Source organism: Garra rufa, chromosome 24 (genome assembly GCF_049309525.1).
Source record: "Garra rufa chromosome 24, GarRuf1.0, whole genome shotgun sequence".
Taxonomy (NCBI): Eukaryota; Metazoa; Chordata; class Actinopteri; order Cypriniformes; family Cyprinidae; genus Garra; species Garra rufa.
In genome coordinates, this window is record NC_133384.1 from 33,145,004 (window position 1) to 33,167,017 (window position 22,014).

Below are 22,014 nucleotides of genomic sequence, written 5' to 3' on the forward strand. Positions count from 1 at the left end.
ACCTTATTTTACTCCAAAAATCGCTGTTACTTACAACCCTGATGTGATCCTGGACTACAAAACCAGTCTTAAGTAGCACGGGTATATTTGTAGAAATAGCCAAAAATACATTGTATGGGTCCAAATTATAAAAAAAAAAATCACTGGGGTATTAAGTAAAGATCATGTTCCATTAAAAATATTTAGCAAATTTTCTACTACAAATATATCAAAATGTAATTTTTAATTAGTAATATGCATTGCTAAGAACTTCGTTTGCACAACTTTAAAGGCGATTCTCTCAGTATTTAGATTTTTTGCACCCTCAGATTTCAGATTTCCAAATAGTTGCATCTCAGCCAAATATTGTCCTATCCTGACAAACCATACATCAATGGAAAGCTTATTTATATAAAAAAAAAAAGTTTTGTGGTCACATATGACTGGAAAGCTCTATTTAAGTCGCTCTCGCTGATTGACAGCTACACCTTTCAACAAACCACGCCCCCTCAGACCCGCCCCCCCAGCACACATGCGCGTTCACACGGATCTTTTTGAAATTTCACATTGTTTTATTATATATTTGTACACACTGTACAATTTCAAACATGCTCTGGCATTAATACGAAGTTTCTGGGAATTATAAAACAAGTACCATAAAAACATATATGAAGTTTTTTTCTGTAATAATTTAGAATACAAAAACATTCACAAAAATAATCACAAAGAGTCCAAAAGTCCGTCATCCAATGTGTAACTTAATGCACGGCTGCTACAGAAGAACATAGTAATTCAAGTTCGCTGAGGTATGTTTTTGGCAAGGTTTTTGGGGCTCTCTCTCGCTCTCTTTCCCCGACGCGCGTCACCGACTGTCAACAGCCAAGCGCGCCGCCGTCCCAAACGAGGGTTCGGGCATCTGTTTGAAGAAGTTTCTGAGGCTGCTGAGTTCTCTTGTCAGCTGATCGATCGTTTTGTGCAGGCGCTCGTTCTCGGAGTTCAGCTCGAGCATCTTTTGCTGCATCTCCAAGTTGCGCTGCTTCGCCTTGTCCCTGCTTTTACGCACGGCGATGTTGTTCCGTTCGCGCCGCTGCCGATACTCCGGGCTGTGCCTGTCGACTGACTTTTTGCCCTTTTCCTTTCCCAGCCTCCTCTGGCTCACGCGCTCTGGCTCAGGTGTGGTGGGAGGCGTCGGCTGACCCGTGTGCATGAGGCTCACGGAGGTTTGCGCGCACGTCTCGATCTGAGATGGTAAGGAAGAGGACTGATCGCTGTCGCTCCAGTCCGCCTCCTTCTTGATCGGTGCGCAAAACGCGCCTTTGCCAAAGCCCCCATCCTGGTGCTGCTGCTGCAGCCTCTCCGCGCTCTTTTGCGCAAAAGCGCTCGGCAGGTAAAAGTCTGGCTTTTCTTGCTTCACGGTGTTGTTGAACAAGTCTGCAAAGAGCTCGTCGTTGCAGATCTCCAGCGGAACCGTGGACATGGACTCGATGTAGGCGCTGAAGTCGATGGCGCTCTCATCATCGTAGATGGCAGGCGCGTTGCTGAGCTCCATCATGCTGCTCCCGTTGTTCTCCTCGGGCATGGCACGCTCTCCCCCAGATTTGCCATCCCCTGGCATGACTTTATTGTCATAGAAGTTGGCAGGCTCCATGGCCCAGCTCATGTTGCATGGTGGCGTTACGCACTGCGAGTCCAGGTTGTATATGTCAGACATGGACGCAGACAAACTCAAAACTCAAGCAGCGGATCCCTTCCTAGTCTCCTTTGGCAGTCCACACAAGCGTATTTTTTCACGCGTAATCACACCTTGTTTCGCGCACCCCGCGCGTATCTCCAAAAGTCTGGCTTTCTCGCGAACAGGTGTTAAAGTCCTCGTAGCTCTCTATCGAAACTTCGCTGTCCGCGCGCATAAGTACGAGCGCTCGGCTTGCGTCACGGCATCGCCGCCCCCTTCCAGAAGCCAGTGAATGTCCAGTGTCAGTCACATGTTCCGCCTGTGCTCCTATTTGAGGAGACTCGGGTGTGCATCAACGCCTACCAGCAACTTTTAAGAACAGACTGTCAGAACTTCATGTTGTGGGATATGAGGACGTGTTTGAATGCGTATGCGAGTGTGGAAGAAGAAAGTCGCTATTTAATGCGCCACTACCAACATACTAACATACATGTATACATAACATACATACAAATAAAAAATAAGAATAGAAATTAAAATTCATGAAAATTCATGAAAAAAAAAATGTTTGGTTCGTATTTATAATAATAATAATAATTATTATTATTATTATTATAAAATATTATTATTTATATAGATTTTCATTCGTGTTTATAAGTATTGTTGTAGTTATGGATATTTGTTTATTATTATTATTTATTTTTATTTATAATAAAAATGTGTTTGCATTATCATTATTATTTAATAAAATTAATATTATTGTTGTTTGCTCATTGGTATTTTATTATTATTGCACTAGCAGTCAAAAGTTTTTGAACAGTAAAACTGATATTAGTATTAGTATTACTTTTATAGATTTTCATTCGTGTTTATAAGTATTGTTATAGTTATGGATATTTGTTTATTATTATATTATTTTTTATTTATAATAAAATGTGTTGCGTTTATATTTATTATAATAATAATAGTATCATTATTGTTGTTGTTTGCTTGTTGGTATTTTGTTATTAGTAGTATTAGTATTATTGCATTACGAGTCAAAAAATCTTTAATGTTTTTTAAAGAAGTCTCTTCCGCATTTATTTGATCCAAAGTACAGCAAAAACAGTCAAATTCTGAAATATTTTTACTATTTAAATAAACTGTTTTCTATTTGGATATATTTTAAAATGTCACTTATTTCAGTTTTTTTTTTCAAAGCTGATTTTTGTTGTTGTTGTTGTTGTTATTATTATTTATTTTTATTTATAATAAAAATGTGTTGTGTTCGTATTTATTATTATTATTATTATTATTATTATTATTATTATTATTGCACTACCAGTCAAAAGTTTTTGAACAGTAAAATTTATATTATTATTATTATTATTACTATTTTAGATTTTCATTCATGTTTATAAGTATTGTTATAGTTATGGATATTTGTTTATTATTATATTTACTTATTTTTTATTTATAATAAAATGTGTTGCGTTCATATTTATTATTATTATTATTATTATTATTATTATTATTATTATTATTAATAATAATAGTATCATTATTGTTGCTTGCTTGTTGGTATATTGTTATTAGTAGTATTAGTATTATTGCATTACCAGTCAAAAGTTTTTGAACTGTAAGATTATTCATGTTTTTTAAAGAGGTCCTTCTGCTCACCAAGTCTGCATTTATTTGATCTAAAGAACAGCAAAAACAGTAAAATTCAGAAATATTTTTACTATGTAAATTAACTGTTTTCTATTTGGATATATTTTAAAATGTCATTTATTTCTGTTTTTTCAAAGCAGATTTTTTTATTGTTATTATTATTTATTTTTATTTATAATAAAAAATATGTTGTTCGTATTTAATTATTATTATGATTATTAATAATATCATAAGTTGTTGTTGTTTGCTTGTTAGTATTTATTATTATTATTATTATTGCACTACCAGTCAAAAGTTTTTGAACAGTAAGATTGATATTATTATTATTATTATTATTATTATTATTATTACTATTATAGATTTTCATTTGCGTTTATAAGTATTGTTATAGTTATGGATATTTGTTTATTATTATATTTATTTTTATTTATAATCAAATGTGTTGCGTTCATATTTATTATTAGTAGTAGTAGTAGTGTCATTATTGTTGTTGTTTGCTTGTTGGTATTTTATTATCAGTAGTAGTATTAGTATTGCCCTACCAGTCAAAAGTTTTTGAACTGTAAGATTATTCATGTTTTTTAAAGAGGTCCTTCTGCTCACCAAGTCTGCATTTATTTGATCCAAAGTACTGCAAAAACAGTAAAATTCTGAAATATTTTTACTATTTAAATTAACTGTTTTCTATTTGAATACATTTAAAAAATTTAATTCATTTGTTTTTTCAAAGCTGAATTTTTAGCTTCATTACTCCAGTCACACGATCCTTCAGAAATCATTCTAATATTCTGATTTGCTGCTCCAAAAACATTTATAATTATTATGATGTTGAAAATAGCTGAGTAGATTTTTTTCAGGTTTTTAGATAAATAGAAAGTTCAGAAAAACAGCATTTATCTGAAATAGAAATCTTTTGTAATATTATACATGGGTTTTATCATCACTTCTGATCAATTTAAAAGTATTAATTTCTATCATTTCTATCATTTTAAATAATACAAATATTTACTGTTTTTGCTGCACTTTGGATTAAATAAATGCTTGATGAGCTTCTTTAAAAAACTTACTGTTCAAAAACTTTTAAATGTTATTTGCATGTTTGAATGTGTAAAAGATCCCCCAGAGAAAATTAATTTTAATAAATGCGAACAAAAACGTTGATGTTATTATTTGGTTGTTTACTATATTGTATAGTCAGAAGTATATCTCTATATTTGAGAAGCACATTAAATGTACAAATTCAGTACAAAAATATTATAAATTATAAAAACAAGAGTTTAATTAAAGCAAAGTTATTTATTAATATTACATTTAATAAAATCATTTTTTAACTTGAAGTTAAAATTAGTTTTATTTTACTAGCTTTTGCTTGTATTAATGCAGAATCATTTTTATTCTTAACTATTTTGATTTTAAATCAAATTTTAAATAATTTTCAATGCTCTTAAATTCTGTTTTTATTGTTTGTATTTTTTTATGATTATTTTAACTCATCTTATGTACAGCACTTTGAATTACCATTGTGTATGAAATGCGCTATATACAAACTTTCCTTGCCAAACAAAGAATCTTCATTAATGCGGTCAAAAAGTCATTCATAATTTGTCTGAGGGCGGTACAGTTGTTTTCCTACATAACTTTACATCACACTGAGGCACTTCATCTTGTCCACGTGGACATCTAGTGGATGACTGAAGAATTGCCTCTGTTTATTGTGTTGATGTTCTTTCCCGCGAAAACTTCGGACGATACCAAACAGTTGTTGGGATTCGTTTATGTCACCCATCCTATAATTGTCAATCTGTCACTGAGAACATTTGAAAACGAGTTTACTGTAATTCTAAGCATGTATGATTGCAAATATATCGCGTAGTCCAAGAAATAACGAATTTTGTATGATTTAAACACACACGTGTCTCACTTCTCCCCCTCTCGATTGATAGTGAAGAGCGTGTTGTTGGTTGGTCAAAATTTCCCCGCGAAATTTACGTCACAGGCAGTTTCGCGCCACCGTTCACCTCAGAAGGGAAGCAGTGCGAACGGTAAGTGTTCTGTTTCTGTATGAAATAACCGTGTTTAAAATAATAAGTAATCACGATAACTTGTAAATAGGTGTTGGTCAATTAGACGTCAGCATAGTGCATTGTACTTGATAATAATGGTTATTCTGGTTTCTTATGTTGTTCATAGTCATTGTTGTGAGTGATGCAGCATGCTGCTAGTCTCTTGGACTGTTCTTGTGTAACTGTTTAATGTAGCAAAAGTTGCTGTACATCCTTCATTTCTTCATAATAAAGCTTTTTTTTTTTTTTTTTTAACTGTGCATAACGTGGTATGTTAGATCTACCGGTGGTTTTAATCTTAAATTTTGGTTTGTGGACAGTTGTGTTCATTGGGTATCTCATGCAAGTATTAAACTTATTTTCCTAATGTTAAACTAACAAGTTTGCAGTGTTGTGATGGAGGCCATTATATAACGTTAATTTCTTTAGGCCTGCTGTTATATTGTGAATTTTACTTTTATAGTATAACAGTTATTTTTTATAACTTATGTAATTATGGAAGTTTATAACAACATAAATTATTAACATCGGAAAAATTACATAAGTTTCATATATGTTGAAGTAGTTCGTGTATTAAAAAACACGTGCAACTATTTGAATTTATATTATATTTAATGTTAGTAAATAATAAAAATTAAGTATTTTTATATTTAATATGTTGGAATTTAATAGAATGTTTAATTCAATTATGTAATTTATTTAAAAGAATAAGCAAATGAATTAATAAATAAAAAGTAAAAATATATATTATAAATGGCATTCAGTATTTAATATATATATAGACAGACAGTTAGGCAGGCAAGTAAATTATATACTATATTATTATGGTTAATTATACACAAAAATTGTGTGTAGATATATAAATGTATTTATATATTTTTTTAAAAAGAATAAATAAGCAAATTAACAAAAAAAAGTACAAAAAATAATTGTTAATTACACTATTTATTTATTTATTTTTCACCTTAAACATTTAAGTATTTTATATACTATATTATTAATTATTATTTATACACACAAAAATTGTGCATAGATATATTATTTACCTTAAACATTTAAGTATTATTAAAAAAAAAAAAATATATATATATATATATATATACACACACAAACAATTATTATTATTATTATTAATTTATACACGCATGCACACAAAAAGGTGTATAGTTATATTCATATAATTTGTTTAAAAGACTAAATTAACAAATAAAAAGTAAAAAAATATATAAATAATTTTTTTTTAACCTTAAACATTTTTTAATGAAGTTAAAACAAGAAAGTCCTACACTGAGCCATAAATCTCCACTTCAGTAGTTCTTACACACACCAAACTTTGCATTTTTATTCCTGTCTATATCCTGAAGGTTTTTACAGAGGGATTTGTTTATATATAATTTGCTTGATTTTATACAACATTTTATTCCCCAAAACTCTGTAAAAAAAAAAAATTATATAGTTTTCTGCCTAGTATTTTCGTAATTCCAAAATTCCTTCTGTAAAAACATTTGACTCTAATATGTCAAAAAATTAAACAAGAATTTTGAAACTGACTTCATCCAGTGTTTACAGTTTTGTACTAGAAATGTATGCAAATTAGTGCATATTTCATTAAATAATGCCTCATTTGCGTATTAAAACCTAACATTTTAGAAAACTTGTATTACAAAAAAGCTTTCCAATTATCACTGTAATCAAAAAAAACTATTTGCCAGCTGGGTGAGGAAAAATGCACTTGAAATAGTTGACTTGTCTTACTATGTTGCTTCAAGTAAATTTATCTTGTTATCTGGTACAAATTAGTAAACCTCCATAACAATATTGACTAAAGTATTGATTTGCTGCAATGATTTACAAGTTATTTTAATGGATTTTTTTCCATTTCACTAACACTAAGACTTAACCTTTCAGTTTTGAGTCAAGATGTCTTCACCATCATCCCAGAGCCGTAAGAGAGACCCTCCGACCCGTGAGTTACATTGACTTTAAGAATGCACACATATGCTGGCATGCATGTAGTGTTTTCTAATCAGTTCCAGATTCCAGCATGTAAATGGTTTTGTCTGTGTTTGCAGCTGCGAGCGAGGATCCTCTCTCTCCTCCGTCCCAGCGGTCAAGAGCCCACGACACATCCACAGAGCTTCAGCCCATGCCCACGTCTCCAGCCATGGACACAACCGCTCAGGACGTGTCTCTGTTCTCCAGCCCCATGGCCCCTCGCTCTGGTAAGACTCATATTTAAGCTTACTTGTGTTAAAGATTTTCAGAAGTCATTTGAATTGAGAAGTCATCAAGATGTGTTTTATACAGTCCTGCAGAGTGAGATCGATGCAAGTTCTCCGCTGATGTACGGCACTCCCAGCTCCAGGGTGGAAGGGACGCCCCGCAGTGGCATACGCGGGACCCCGGCACGTCAGCGGGCCGACCTGGGGTCTGTCCGGAAAGCTCCACAGGTTGACATGCATTCAGAGCCGGTGAGTAAAAGTAATTAGTATTAGAGGTTAATCTTCCATTTTTACTTTCTGGTGTTTTTAGTAAGTCATTATTCTATTTAAGGGGAGATGCTGTTTTTTCATGCACCTCTCAAGTTTGAGATTTTGGGCTTTTTGTTTTTTTTAATAAGGTGTTTTTTCAGACTAGTGGAAAGAAAACATCCAAAAGACACTGTTAAGTGTTTATTTTGTAGCACTCTATCTATTTATGTCAATAGATTTCAATTACAATCCATATTTTTAAAGACCGTTTTCTTAAAATGAGTTTTTTCTCCTCCACTGAGCCATAAATCTCCACTTTAGTAACACTCACACACACCACACTTTACGTTTTTATTCTTGTCTATATCCTGAAGGTTTTTACAGAGGGATTTGTTTATATATAATTTGCTTGATTTTATACATTTTATTCCCTAAAACACTGTTAAAAAAAAAAAAAAAGATATTATATTATAAAGTATTTTCTGAATTATGGAGTGACAATATGAGATGCTCAATTCCATTTGCCATTTCATTTGACTCTGATATGTATAAATAAAACAATTCAACAAGAATTTTGAAACTAACTTCATCCAGTGTTTAGAGTTTTGTACTAGAAATGTATGCAAATTAGCACATATTTAATTAAATAATGCCTTATTTGCATATTAAAACCTGACATTTTAGAAAACTTGTAATACAAAATAAATTGCAGTTATCATTGTAATCAATCAACTGATTAAGTAAGGTGATAACTATTGGTTAATTATTAAATAGTAATAATTAAATAGTAATATTTCAAAAACAAAAATGCTAACACTTTTCAATAAGGTACATTAGTTATCTACATTACTTAACATGAACTAAGAATTAACAATACTTCTACAGCATTTATTAATCTTAGGTCATGTTAATTTCAGCATTTACTAATGCATTAGCAAACGATGAATGACGGTATTTTTAATAGCTAACATTAACAGATTAATAAATGTATTGTTCATTATTCTTACATGTTAGATTAACTAAAAAAAAACACACAAAAACAAAAAAAATACACAAAGACAAAATGCATAACATAATCACTACAAATTAAACATTAAAATGAAAACTAAAAATAAAAGCAAAGTATAAATTATAAGCAAACTCACATTGAAATAAAAGTAAATTAAACCTGAATAGTAATATTTCAAAAAACAAAAATACACGCATAACAAAATTACAAAATGTAACTAAAATGTATGAAAATATGAAAATAAAAGCTAAATTTAAAATATTGAACAATATAATAATATATAATTTTTTTTAAAATATAAATATGGAAAAATTGCATTCCATGCAATATTTATTTTTTAATCGGTGTATCTTTCGTCATTTTCAGCCGTCTGCAGATGCAGTGCCCGGCAGCGAACAGGGTGCAGGACAAAGACTGGTGATCTGGGGGACTGATGTCAATGTGGGAACCTGCAAGGAGAAATTTCAGGTGTGGTTGCAGTCTGTAACTACATCCATCCACAGCTGACTGTGCAACAAGTTTTTTGTTCCAAGACAAAGTGATCTTTGGTTGACAATCTGTGTTCTTTTTCTGCAGCGTTTCCTTCAGCAATTCACAGACCCCAACTCTAGAGAGGAGGAGAATGCTGGTCTGGATCTGAATGAACCTCTTTATATGCAGAAACTGGATGAGGTGAGAAGTGCAGTACTGATTAGAAAGGCATAAACAATGGTTGCCCATGTTTGGTGGTGCAGAATACGCAATATCCGGTTCTTGTGTAATAATATTGCTGCTGTGTGTGTTTCAGATCAGTGTTGTTGGAGAGCCAGTATTGAATGTGAACTGCAGTCATATTCAGACTTTTGACACCGACCTCTATCGTCAGCTGATCTGTTATCCACAGGTGAGAGTAATAAGCCTAGTAATAAAAAGTAAACATGAAAACGTCAAGGTTTTCAAAGTTGACCTTCAAATCAGCATATATGAATGATTTCTGAAGGATCATGTGACACTGAAGACTGGAGTAATGATGCAGAACATTCAGCTTTGCATTACAAGCATAAATCACATTTTAAAATATATTCAAATAGAAAATGTTTATTTTAAATCAGGACTCTATGCTTGCTTTTCTTACTAACTTAAAAAATTTAGGAGCAACTTCAAATTAACAATAAAAAAATCTGATCAAAAAATTGCTTTCCCGTTACAAGATTTACAGGGGAATTTTGTTTTTACCTTTGTAATGGCATTTTCTATTAAAAGTCAACATTTAAAATATATTTATATGCTTTTAAAATTTCTAATTAGAACAATAGAATAAGAACAAATTACCAATCAAATGAAATCAGTATTAATAAAATTAATTTGTACTACAGAGGTGGCACAGAAGTGGCTTGTAGGTGTATTGTCAGGAGTTTAATGAGGCTTAGAGGTGAATTAAATTAATAAATTCATGTTGAGATTAATATTTTCAATATAAAATTGTGAATATAGAAATATTAAATGATTTAAATAACTGAAAAGATACTTAAAATTAAACTAAAACTGCCAGTAGGTGGCGGCAATTATTAAAACATTAATTTATTTGATTCATTCGAATGGCTGATTGATTCAAGAATTAAGCAAGTGGCTGTCTTTATAAATGGGAGCATTGACTTATTAGATTCAAACACCGCTGTGTTTGAGTGGAGATGTGAAACAGCTCAGTTGAAACTTTGTTTCCAACAATTTTCGATGAGCAAAATCAGGAAATAGTGTTTTAGTCAGACAATGTAAGTCACATAATATTAACTTCTTGTTTATTTAACTGTTGTATTAAATCAATATCACATTTGCAAACTCCCTTAAAAATCATTAAAAGCTGTCACTCATCCTAGTTCATAGTGATCTCACAAAGTTCCATTATAATCAACGATGCTCTCTACACTGCTCAATGGATCTCTTATTTACACTCTCTCTACACTTTGTTTATAAAAGGATTCATTAGATATGTCTGATACATTACTCAGTGTTACAAAAACATAGAAATCTTTGAAGCTCCAGATATACTGATCGGGTCAGTCACACTGGTGCTCCTAAATATTTTTTCATAGTCGCACACAGTAGTTTTCAGTCGCAAATGTGAGTGGAATGGTCGCACTGTGGAGCAATGTAAATTGTAATAATATTCCACATTTTTACTGTTTTGCAATCAAATAAATGCAACCTTGGTAAACTCTGTTGTCACGTTGACCTGTTACTGAAAGTCTTTCACTCTTATCCTCACAGGAAGTCATCCCCACGTTCGATATGGCCGTCAATGAGCTCTTCTTCGATCGCTTCCCAGACTCCGTGTTGGAGCATCAGATTCAAGTGCGTACCTACAGCGCCCTGAAAACCAGAAACATGCGTGCGCTCAACCCTGAAGGTAAGAAATGCGTAATTACTGCATGGTAGGGATGCACCGAATGTTCGTCAACCGAAATTATTTGGGCGAAAATAGCAAATAAGCTCTTTCGGAATAAGCGAAAAGGCCAAATAAATCATACAGAACAATGACGTGAGACGATCAAATAGAGGCGCGCACTAATGCCTGTTTTACACATACTCCGGTGCATTTTATTTTTCCGCACCCATGTTAACGGATTAGAGCAGGGGTCCCCAAACTTTTTTCTGAGAGGGCCACCTAATTTTCTTTTCTTTAATGGAGGGCCGGCTCGGTTTATAAAATAAAATTCCATGGGCCGGACTGACTACTATTATTATTTTATTATGATTTTACCTGTATTTATTATACCTTTTAATGCTAGAATAGTTTATTATTTGTTTATGCACCAGACAGACAAATGATCATTTCTTTTCAAAAGATATACAGGTGCTTCTCAGTAAATTAGAATTTCATGGAAAAGTTCATTTATTTCAGTAAGTCAACTCAAATTGTGAAACTTGTGTATTAAATAAATTGAATGCACACAGAGTGAAGTAGTTTAAGTCTTTGGTTCTTTTAATTGTGATGATTTGGCTCACATTTAACAAAAACCCACAAATTCGCTATCTCAACAAATTAGAATATGGTAACATGCCAATCAGCTAATCAACTCAAAACAGCTGCAAAGGTTTCCTGAGCCGTCAAAATAGTCTCTCAGTTTGGTTCACTAGGCTACACAATCATGGGGAAGACTGCTGATCTGACAGTTGTCCAGAAGACAATCATTGACACCCTTCACAAGGAGGGTAAGCACAAACATTGATTGCCAAAGAAGCTGGCTGTTCACAGAGTGCTGCATCCAAGCATGTTAACAGTAAGTTGAGTTGAAGAAAAAAAGTGTGGAAGAAAAAGATGCACAACCAACTGAGAAAAACTTTGGGTAACTGGGAGATGAGTGAAGTTTTGCTTTTGCACTTGTCCCACAAGCAGTGCTAGTTTCACCTCAAATGCTATTGAGTCATTTTGTCATCGCTCTTTTCTAGCTGGCTCGCGCATCACCTGTTCGATCGCGATGACACATTACGTTGAATGTACCATTCTGTTAGTGAATTTAACAAATAATTATACCTATGTTAATAACTAAGGGAAATTGTTGTTTGAAAGCCAACCTTTATTATCAAATACCGACATAAGTAAAACATATTTAAAATTACATTTTCAAAATATGTCTCTGGCATTGTTCAGAGGGCCGGTCCAAATGTGTAATGTCTACTAGTTCAGTGTTAAATATTTTTAAATGGTTTTGTTATAGATTTTTTTTCTTTGAAAAGCAAGTATTATAAATTATAAAAAGCAAATATTGGCTGTTTAATTGAAAATATTGGCAAAATACATAGGGGAAAAACACAAACTGTGTTCTGTAATCTGCCTTCGGCTCAGTGTGTAATTTTGTTCAGCTTCGGCAAAGAATTTTTCATTTCGGTGCATCCCTACTGCATGCCTATTGATAAATGTCTTCAGCCGTCACATCATCCATCGTCTGTTTTCTCCTTTCAGATATTGATCAGCTCATCACTATCAGTGGGATGGTGATCCGAACCTCTCAGCTGATTCCTGAGATGCAGGAGGCATTTTTCCGCTGTCAGGTGTGTGCATTTAACGCTCGTGTGGAGGTGGACCGTGGCCGCATCGCTGAACCTGCCGTCTGCCGCAACTGCAACACCACCCACAGCATGGCGCTGGTGCATAACCGCTCCATCTTCTCTGACAAACAAATGGTGGGTTATGTTTGTTTATTTATTTATTTTTAATTTGCTTTATATTTTGGTTAAGAAAGTTTTTTTTAGTAATTGCATTTTTTTTTTTTTTTTTACTAGTGCTTTTGAGCCTAAAAGTGAGATTCTTATTCTTTTTCAATATCTTTTGTCCTGACAGATAAAACTGCAGGAATCTCCAGAGGACATGCCTGCGGGTCAGACGCCACACACCACAATCGTCTATGCTCACAATGACCTGGTTGACAAAGTGCAACCTGGAGACAGAGTAAACATCACTGGTATGCCATGTTGTCATTGAGGCTTTGTTATGTGGTTTTATATAATGGCTGATCATATTTGATCTTTCCTCTTTCTTTACTTTATGAACAATGCCTTTATTGTAGCTTCCTCAAAGGTATGAAGTAGAACAACTTGACTTTCAGACACATTCAATATTGGTGTTTTGATATTATAGTACGTGAATTCTTTTAATTAAGAGTACTTTTCTGTAAACAAACTTAACTGATAAGAACAGTACGGAAGCCCGTTTCTGCCATTGAATAAAAAAAGATTGCGACCTTTTTATCCCACAATTCTGCCTTTTTTTCTCAGAATTGTGTGATAAACTTACAATTCTGATTTTTGTTTCTGAATTGAAATAAAACTCACAATTGCAGGTTATGAAGTCAGAATTGATATAAACTGATATAAATTCAGTTATATGAAATTAAGTCAGAATTGCAAGATAAAAACAATTATTGCAGCTTTATTATCTTACAAATTATGATTTATTTATATATATATAATTGCGTGATATAAACTCGCCCTTCTGAATTTTTTCTGTGTATTGTGAGATTGTGTATTGTGTATTTTTTCTGTGTATTGAGTTTGCATCTGACAATTCTGATTTTTTTCTCATAATTGTGAGATAATAAAGCTGCAATTACCTTTTTTTTTTTTTTTATATATAAATATTCAGTGGTGGAAACAGACTTGTATAGAACAGTATTACCTCAACTTAAAATTAACGTTCAGATTTCGTAACATTTGCATATACGTTAAGAAATCTGACAAATACCTGCTATAATTGATTAATATTAATAATGGAAATGGTAGCACTTATTGTTGGTAGTGTTCTTGTTATATATGTGACCCTGGACCACATAACCAGTCATAAGGGTAAATGTTTACACATCTGAAAGCTTAAAAAATATTCTTTGCATTATTTTATATGATTTGTTAGGATGAGACAATATTTGGCTGAGATGCAACTATTGGAAAATCTGGAATCAGAGGGTGCAAAAAAATCTAAATATTGGAAAAAAAACAAACGCCTTTTAAAGTTGTCCAAATGAAGTTCTTAGCTATGTAAATTACTAATCAAAAATTAAGTTTTGATTTATTTACAGTAGGAAATGTACAATATATTTTCATGGAAACTGATTTTTATTTGATATCCTAATGATTTTTGACATAATATAAAAATCTGACATTTTGACCAGTACAATGTATTTTTGGCTCTTGCTACAAATATGCTACTTAAGACTGGTTTTGTGGTCCAGGGTCACCATAATTATATATATATATATATATATATATATATATATATATATATACTTCTTTATAACTTATTTTTGTATTGTTTTTAAATCTAATTATTTTAGCAAGAAGTTCTTGGATTTGAAAAGAGAATTTTGAATTAAACATTTTAAAAGCTTTGATTGCTATTGAAGTTCAAACTGTTTTTTTGTGTTGTATTTGGTATTGTGTGAACAGACTAACCAGCATGTCTGCTATTCTCCTCAGGCATTTACAGAGCTGCCCCCATGCGTCTGAACCCACGACAGAGTCAGGTGAAGTCAGTGTACAAGACCCACATCGACGCCATCCACTTCCGGAAGGCGGATGAGAAGCGTCTTCACGGACTGGACGAGGACGGCGAGCAGAAACTCTTCACCAAAGAACGAGTCTCCATGCTCAAAGAACTAGCTGCCAAACCGGACGTCTACGAACGCCTGTCTTCTGCCCTAGCGCCCAGCATCTATGAACACGAGGACATCAAGAAAGTGCGTTTTAGCTGGTATTGATTAAAGAAGTTCACTTCCAGAACAAAAATGTACAGATTATTTACTCACCCCCTTTTCATCCAAGATGTTCATGTCTTTCTTTAGTTGTAAAGACAAGTTTGAGGAAAACATTTCAGGATTTCTCTCCATATAGTGGACTTCTATGGTGCACCCAAGTTTTAACTTCCAAAATGTGGTTTAAATACGGCTTCAGAGGGCTCTAAACGATCCCAGCCAAAGTGTCTTACCATGGAAACGATCAGTTATTTTCTAAAAAAAAAAAAAAAAAGACAATTTATATGCTGTTTAACTTCAAACACTCGCTTTGTCTAGCTCTGTGTCAACTCTGTGTATTCCGGTTCAAGACAGTTAGGGTATGGCAATTTTCTCAGAATTGCGAGTTAATATCACAATTATGAGGAAAAAAAAGTCAGATTTTTGAGTTTGTATAATGCAATTCTGAGAAAAAAGTCAGAATGCTTTTAATTAAGAGATGCAAACTCTTAATTGCGAGAAAAAATGACAATTGCAAGTTTTTATCTTGCAGTTCTGAGAAAATTTAGAATGGCTAGTTTATATCACGCAATTCTGAGAAAAACGTCAGAATTGTGAGATGCAAACTTTCAATTGCGAGAAAAAATGACAGAATTGCGAGGTTTTTATCTTGCAATTCTGACTTTATTTCTCACAATTTTGAGTTTATAAAATGCAATTGTGAGTATATCTCACAATTCAGAGAAAATTGAGAATGGCGAGTTTATATCATGCAAGTATAAGAAAAAAGTTATAATTGTGAGATAATAAAGCTGCAATGATTACCTTTATTTTTTCATTCAGTGGTGGAAACAGACTTCCATAGAACAGTATTACATCAACTTACAAAAGATAATTTTCAGATTTCATAACATTTGTATGTACGTTACTAAATCTGATGATATTCATAGGTTATATGAACATTATTAGGGTTAGGGTATGTCCAAAAAACTCCCATTTCATTTTCTCCTTCAACTTCAAAATCGTCCTACATTGCTGTTTTATAATTTTTTAGTAAAGGGCATTTGATCTTCTTTGCACTTTTACTTTGTAAACACTGGGTCTGTGTTTCTACAACGATGTTGGGAAATTTTGAAGTTGGAGGAGAAAATTAGATTTTTTGACATACCCTAACTGTATTGAACCGCATGCGCATCACAGAGCTAGACAAGACAAGCATTTGAGGTTAAAAAGTATTTTAACTGCATTTTGTAAGTTCAAACTTGGGGGCACCATAGAAGTCCACTATATGGAGAGATCCTTAAATGTTTTCCTCAAAAAAGACTATCTTTACAACTGAAGAAAGAAAGACATGAACATCTTGGATGACAAGAGGGTGAGTTAATTATCAATAAATTTTTGTTCTGGATGTGAACTTCTCCTTTAAGATTGCCTCATGTTTTTCCTTAGGACAGATGCAATTCAAATGTTTCTTAGGGTGTGAGTTGATAGAAGGCTTCTTTTTTTTTCCAGGGCATCCTGTTGCAGTTATTTGGCGGGACCCGCAAGGACTTCACTCAGACAGGCCGTGGAAACTTCCGCGCGGAGGTCAACATCCTGCTTTGCGGTGATCCGGGTACCAGTAAATCCCAGCTGCTCCAGTACGTGTATAACCTTGTTCCTCGCGGTCAGTACACGTCCGGGAAAGGATCCAGCGCTGTGGGTCTCACAGCCTACGTGATGAAGGACCCGGAAACCCGACAGCTGGTTCTGCAGACCGGAGCCCTCGTGCTCAGCGACAACGGCATCTGCTGCATCGACGAGTTCGATAAGATGAGCGACAGCACACGGTCTGTGCTGCATGAGGTCATGGAGCAGCAAACGCTCTCCATTGCAAAGGTAAGGGTGGTGCATGGACAATCCATGTTGTGATTGAGTGAATGATTTTGTCAGGACAGATAATTAATGCAGTTTTTGTGTGTCACAGGCTGGGATCATTTGCCAGCTTAATGCTCGCACCTCCATCCTCGCCGCAGCCAATCCGGTGGAGTCTCAGTGGAACCCCAAAAAGACGACTATAGAAAACATCCAGCTGCCACACACACTTTTGTCCAGGTAAAAATATAACATGAAACTGTATTTGCAAACTAATGTGACCCTGGACCACAAAACCGGTCCTAAAGCAGCGCAGGTATATTTGTTGCAATAGCCAAAAATACATTGCATAGGTCTAAATTATCAATTTTTTTATGCCAAAAATCATTAGGATATCAAGTAAAGATCATGTTCCATGAAGATATTTTGTAAATTCCCTACTGTAAAAATAAACAAACTTAATTTTTGATTAGTAATATGCATTGCAAACAAAGAATTTCATTTGGTCAACTTTAAAAGCAATTTTCTCAATTTTTGCACCCTCAGATTCCAGATTTTGAAATAGTTGTCCAAATATTGTATGATGTATAAATCTCAATTTAAAATAAATTGACCCCTATGACTGGTTTTGTGTTCCAGGGTCACAAAAAAAAAATGTTAACTGAAATAAATATTAACTTGCAACCTTTATTTTTATTTAGTTTGAGTGGATGTAGTAAAATAACTCAAACTAAAATTTGGAACATTTAGAATTTAAATAGACATAAAAAAAAAAAAACATGACAAATATGCCACAGAGGTACTAAAACTTTACAATTAAAATTAAAGTAAAAAAAAAAACATCTTAAAATTATAAAAAAACAAACAAACTAATGCCTCACTGATACCAAAATAACTCTTGTGCTGCTTAACAAAAAAATTCACAATTCTTTGAAAGTTCAAAAAGAACATTTTTTATATTTATAAATGTCTTTACTGTCACTTTTGATTAATTAAATACATCATTGCTGAATAAAAGTATTAATTTCTTTAAAAAAAAATCTTTCTGCCCCCTATTTAATTACTTTTTATTTTTTATGGTAACGTTAAAATAGTAATTTGTTAACATTAATGTATCTATTGTATCTATAATGCATCTATTTATTTATTTATTAATTATTAGTATATGTATGTATGTGTATATATATTAATTTGTTTAACAGTTTATTAAAAAATTGGTAGCTTATACAATGAAGTCCTCTCAGAAGTAGAGAAAACAAAATTTACAAGTGGAGAAATTATTTTTTTATTAATTGTACATAATATAGACAATTTTGGCTTAAATGATCTCAAACTGGTTTAAAGCTTAAAATCCAAATGTTATAATACTTAACATTTCCTTTTTATTAACTGTTTTTATAATGTCCGCTGAGCATTTCTCCTTTTTATTAAACCCTAAACTAAAAAAATCTTTCATTCTTAGGTTTGATTTGATCTTCCTAATGCTGGACCCTCAGGATGAGGCGTATGACAGACGTCTGGCCCATCACCTCGTGTCTCTGTATTACCAGAGCGAAGAGCAGATTGAAGAGGAACATCTGGACATGGCTGTGCTGAAAGACTACATCGCTTTTGCTCGCACGTCGGTCCATCCCAGACTCAGTGAGGAAGCTAGTCAGGCTCTTATTGAGGTAAATAAACAATATACATCAGTATACCGGGGGGTGTTCCATAAAACAAGTTTACCAAATAAGTCAGGCTTATTTCAGTTAGTCTGACTTATTTTGAGCCAAATCAAGTGACAATAAGTCAGACTAACTGAAATAAGCCTGGCTTTTTTGGTAAACTTGTTTTATGGAACACCCCCCTGTAGTATATGTAATACTTTGTTTACAATATCAAATGAATTGTAATTTTTGACCCTTGCAGGCCTACGTAGACATGCGTAAGATCGGCAGCGGTAGAGGGATGGTGTCAGCGTATCCCCGTCAGCTGGAGTCGCTCATCAGACTTGCTGAAGCTCACGCTAAAGTACGTTTCTCAAACAAAGTCGAGTCCATCGATGTGGAGGAAGCCAAGAGACTGCACAGAGAGGCTCTGAAACAGTCCGCAACTGATCCCAGGACGGGATTCGTGGATATCTCCATCCTCACCACAGGTAGGGTTCAGAGATGTAGTAATAAACCATTAGTCCTGGTCATGTTTTGGCCTTATTTCTAGGATGTGGAAGCATTGTAGTGGGTTTGCATTTCGTCACGCACTTCATTCCACAGTGCGTTCTTGTTTTCTTATTTGATTAGGTAATTGATCAACAAAACATGGATTAAAATTAAGATACAAATGATACTAAACGAAATTCGTTCTGAAAAGGACTGTCCACAAAATGAAACATATGAAGTGGTCTAAAATTGTGTTTTCTCCCATTTCTCCTGCCGTACCGACGTCCAATTCATTACCATGCCCTTTTTTTTGTAATTAACATGTTAAAACTGAAACAAAACATAAATAATATTTAAACAGATAACACAAAATACATTTTCTTAAATGCTACATAATTTATTATACAGTGCTATTTCTCAAATATTAATTTTTAAAATATTTTATATAAGATTGTAATAATTTAATGCAATTGAAGTATATAAAATTTTTATTATATAGCACTATTTTTACAATTTTAATTAAAAATATTTATTAATATTTATAAGTTTTTATTATATAGTGCTGTTTCTCAAACATACATTTTAAAAAATATTTTAAATTAATAATGGTCATAATTCAATGCAATTAAAGTGTATATAAAACATTTATTTTTATTATATAGTGCTATTTCTTAAATATTAATTTTAAAAATATTAAAATGTTTTATATAAAATGGTAATAAGTCAGTGCAATTAAAGTATAGAAAATATTTATTTTTATTAATACATAGAGCTGTTCTCAAATATTAAAGTATTTTAAATTAATAAAATGGTAATAATTCAGTGCAGCTGAAGTATATAAAATATTTATTTTTATTACAGTGCTGTTTCTCAAATATTTAAAAAATTGTTAAATATTTTAAATTATTAAAATGGTAATAATTCAGTGCAGTTAAAGTATAAAATATTAATTTTTATTATAGGGCTATTTCTTAAATATTATTTTTTAAATATTCAAATATTTTAAATAAAATTGTAGTAATGCAAATAAAGTATACAAAATGTCTTTTTATTATTATATCATGCTGCTTCTGAAATATTAATAGTAAAAAAATAATTTTTAAACGCTTCACTTCATTTTGAAAAATGTCATCATCAGTGCTCTCCCTCAACATATCCCTTTTATTATGCCTTATATAGTACCTGTGGATGTTGTGTACAATTGAAAGAGAGTCTGATGGTTTTGATTGGTTGTTTCTGAACAGGAATGAGTGCTACAGCACGCAAGCGTAAAGAGGAAGTGGCTCAGGCCCTGAAGAAACTCATCCAATCAAAGGGCAAAACACCAGCTATGAAGTACCAGCAGCTGTTTGATGATCTTCGTGGCCAGTCAGAAGCGGTATGTTTCTTTTTATTATTGTTAATAACACTAATAAAACATAGATACTCCAAATATATATTGGTAAGAAATAATGTAAACTGCAAGCCCCAGGAAAAATTTAACTTAAAATGTTTTTCACTTATTTCAGGCCATCACAAAGGACATGTTTGATGAGGCCCTCAGAGCACTTGCTGATGAAGATTATCTGACCGTCACAGGAAAGACTGTTCGGCTTCTGTGAACACCCGCTATGCCTGACTGCTACTTCCTCTTTTGTTACTTGCCTTATCCTATTCTCTGTCTATGTAGAGCGATTGTTGTTAATAATATTATGTATGGACAATTTCTGGTTGCAATAAATGAGTTTTGTTGTTGAAGAGAACATCTTGTGGTTTGTAGGTGTTATTTACATAAATATGGAAAGCTTCTATTCGCTCATCCGAATCAATCACATGGTGCTGGTAAAAACCTCAAACAATCACTTTAGGTGCAAGAACAACAGTACTCAAATATGGGACAAATATATAAGTAGAACACTCAAGATGATAATATATTATCATACAGGAACACATTTGCACATCGGAAACAAAATTAACAAAGAAAATAATTGATCTCAGATTGGTTAACTTTAACAATCTTATAAAATTTGCATATAATTATGTGTGATTTTAAGGATTTAGACTGATGTCTGTGCTGTTTTCTCACTAAAAAGTCTCTTACTGAAGGATATTGTCGTAAATTACCTGTAGTTTTTTTTTACACTACTAGTCAAAAGTTTTTGACTCCAACATTTGTTTCTTTTAAAGGTTGTATCAGCGATTTCTAGCCTAAAACATAAAGTGTCAATTTCAGCTGACCTTTCTTCACGATCCGCTCGCTGCCTGCCCCATAAATTGTCTGTGAAAAAAACGCGTCTCTCTGGTCAGCCTAGGGTCCGAGATATGCCAAAAAAACAATCGGCGCTATCAACTATTCCACAGATAACCAAACAGTGTTCCAACCAATCAGCGTCAGGGGTTTGGTGTTGTGGACTTTCCTACTGGTGCTGGGATGTGAGGGAGGCGGAGCGAAAGTCCACAACACCAAATCCCTGACGCTGATTGGTTGGAACACTGTTTGTTTTTGTGTGGAAAGGTTGGTAGTGCCGATTGTTTTTTTGGCATATCTCGGACCCCATGCTGACCAGAGAGACGCGTTTTTTTCACAGACAATTTATGGGGCAGGCAGCGAGCGGATCGTGAAGAAAGGTCAGCTGAATTTAACACTTTATGTTTTAGGCTAGAAATCGCTGATACAACCTTTAAAGTCGCCAAGCTTGCATTTATTCGATTCAAAATACAGCAAAACAGTAAAATTTGGAATATTTTTACTATTTAAAATAACTATTTGAATATCTTTTAAAATTTAATTTTGATTTCAAAGCTGATTTTTTTAGCATAATTACTTAACATAATCCTTCAAAAATCATTTTTATATTCTGATTTGCTGCTCAAAAAATGTTGAAAACGGCTGAAAATGTTTTTTTCAGGTTTTTAATGAATATAAAGTTCAGAAATACAGCATTTGTCTGAAATGGCATTTGTTAACATTTAAATGTCTTTTATCATCACTTTTA

At 33.0% G+C, this 22,014-nt stretch overlaps 2 protein-coding genes across 2 annotated transcripts; one reads left to right on the forward strand and one right to left on the reverse strand.

Annotated features, from left to right (window-relative positions):
- Nucleotides 1-530: 530 nt before the first annotated feature.
- Nucleotides 531-1,867, reverse strand: cebpd (CCAAT enhancer binding protein delta). Its single transcript, XM_073830887.1, has one exon. It carries the CDS (start codon nucleotides 1,688-1,690, stop codon nucleotides 842-844), a length of 849 nt encoding a protein of 282 aa, XP_073686988.1. The 5' UTR covers nucleotides 1,691-1,867; the 3' UTR covers nucleotides 531-841.
- Nucleotides 1,868-5,296: 3,429 nt separating this feature from the next.
- On the forward strand, nucleotides 5,297-20,781 carry mcm4 (minichromosome maintenance complex component 4). The gene is made up of 17 exons (XM_073830994.1): nucleotides 5,297-5,343; nucleotides 7,273-7,330; nucleotides 7,437-7,586; nucleotides 7,672-7,835; nucleotides 9,211-9,312; nucleotides 9,421-9,516; nucleotides 9,632-9,727; nucleotides 11,092-11,230; nucleotides 12,788-13,008; nucleotides 13,166-13,286; nucleotides 14,794-15,053; nucleotides 16,560-16,925; nucleotides 17,014-17,141; nucleotides 18,364-18,571; nucleotides 18,810-19,038; nucleotides 20,284-20,417; nucleotides 20,548-20,781. The coding sequence occupies exons 2-17, from the start codon at nucleotides 7,285-7,287 to the stop codon at nucleotides 20,638-20,640; spliced, it is 2,553 nt and encodes an 850-aa protein (XP_073687095.1). The 5' UTR covers nucleotides 5,297-5,343; nucleotides 7,273-7,284; the 3' UTR covers nucleotides 20,641-20,781.
- Nucleotides 20,782-22,014: the final 1,233 nt, after the last annotated feature.

Bases quoted from the DNA above. Each gene is read 5' to 3' on its own strand.
- cebpd (XM_073830887.1), bottom strand. From the start codon at position 1,690: ATGTCTGACATATACAACCTGGACTCGCAGTGCGTAACGCCACCATGC.
- mcm4 (XM_073830994.1), top strand. From the start codon at position 7,285: ATGTCTTCACCATCATCCCAGAGCCGTAAGAGAGACCCTCCGACCC. The intron at 11,231-12,787 runs GTAAGAAATGCG...TTCTCCTTTCAG, and splicing joins GCGTGCGCTCAACCCTGAAG to ATATTGATCAGCTCATCACT. The intron at 19,039-20,283 runs GTAGGGTTCAGA...GTTTCTGAACAG, and splicing joins TATCTCCATCCTCACCACAG to GAATGAGTGCTACAGCACGC.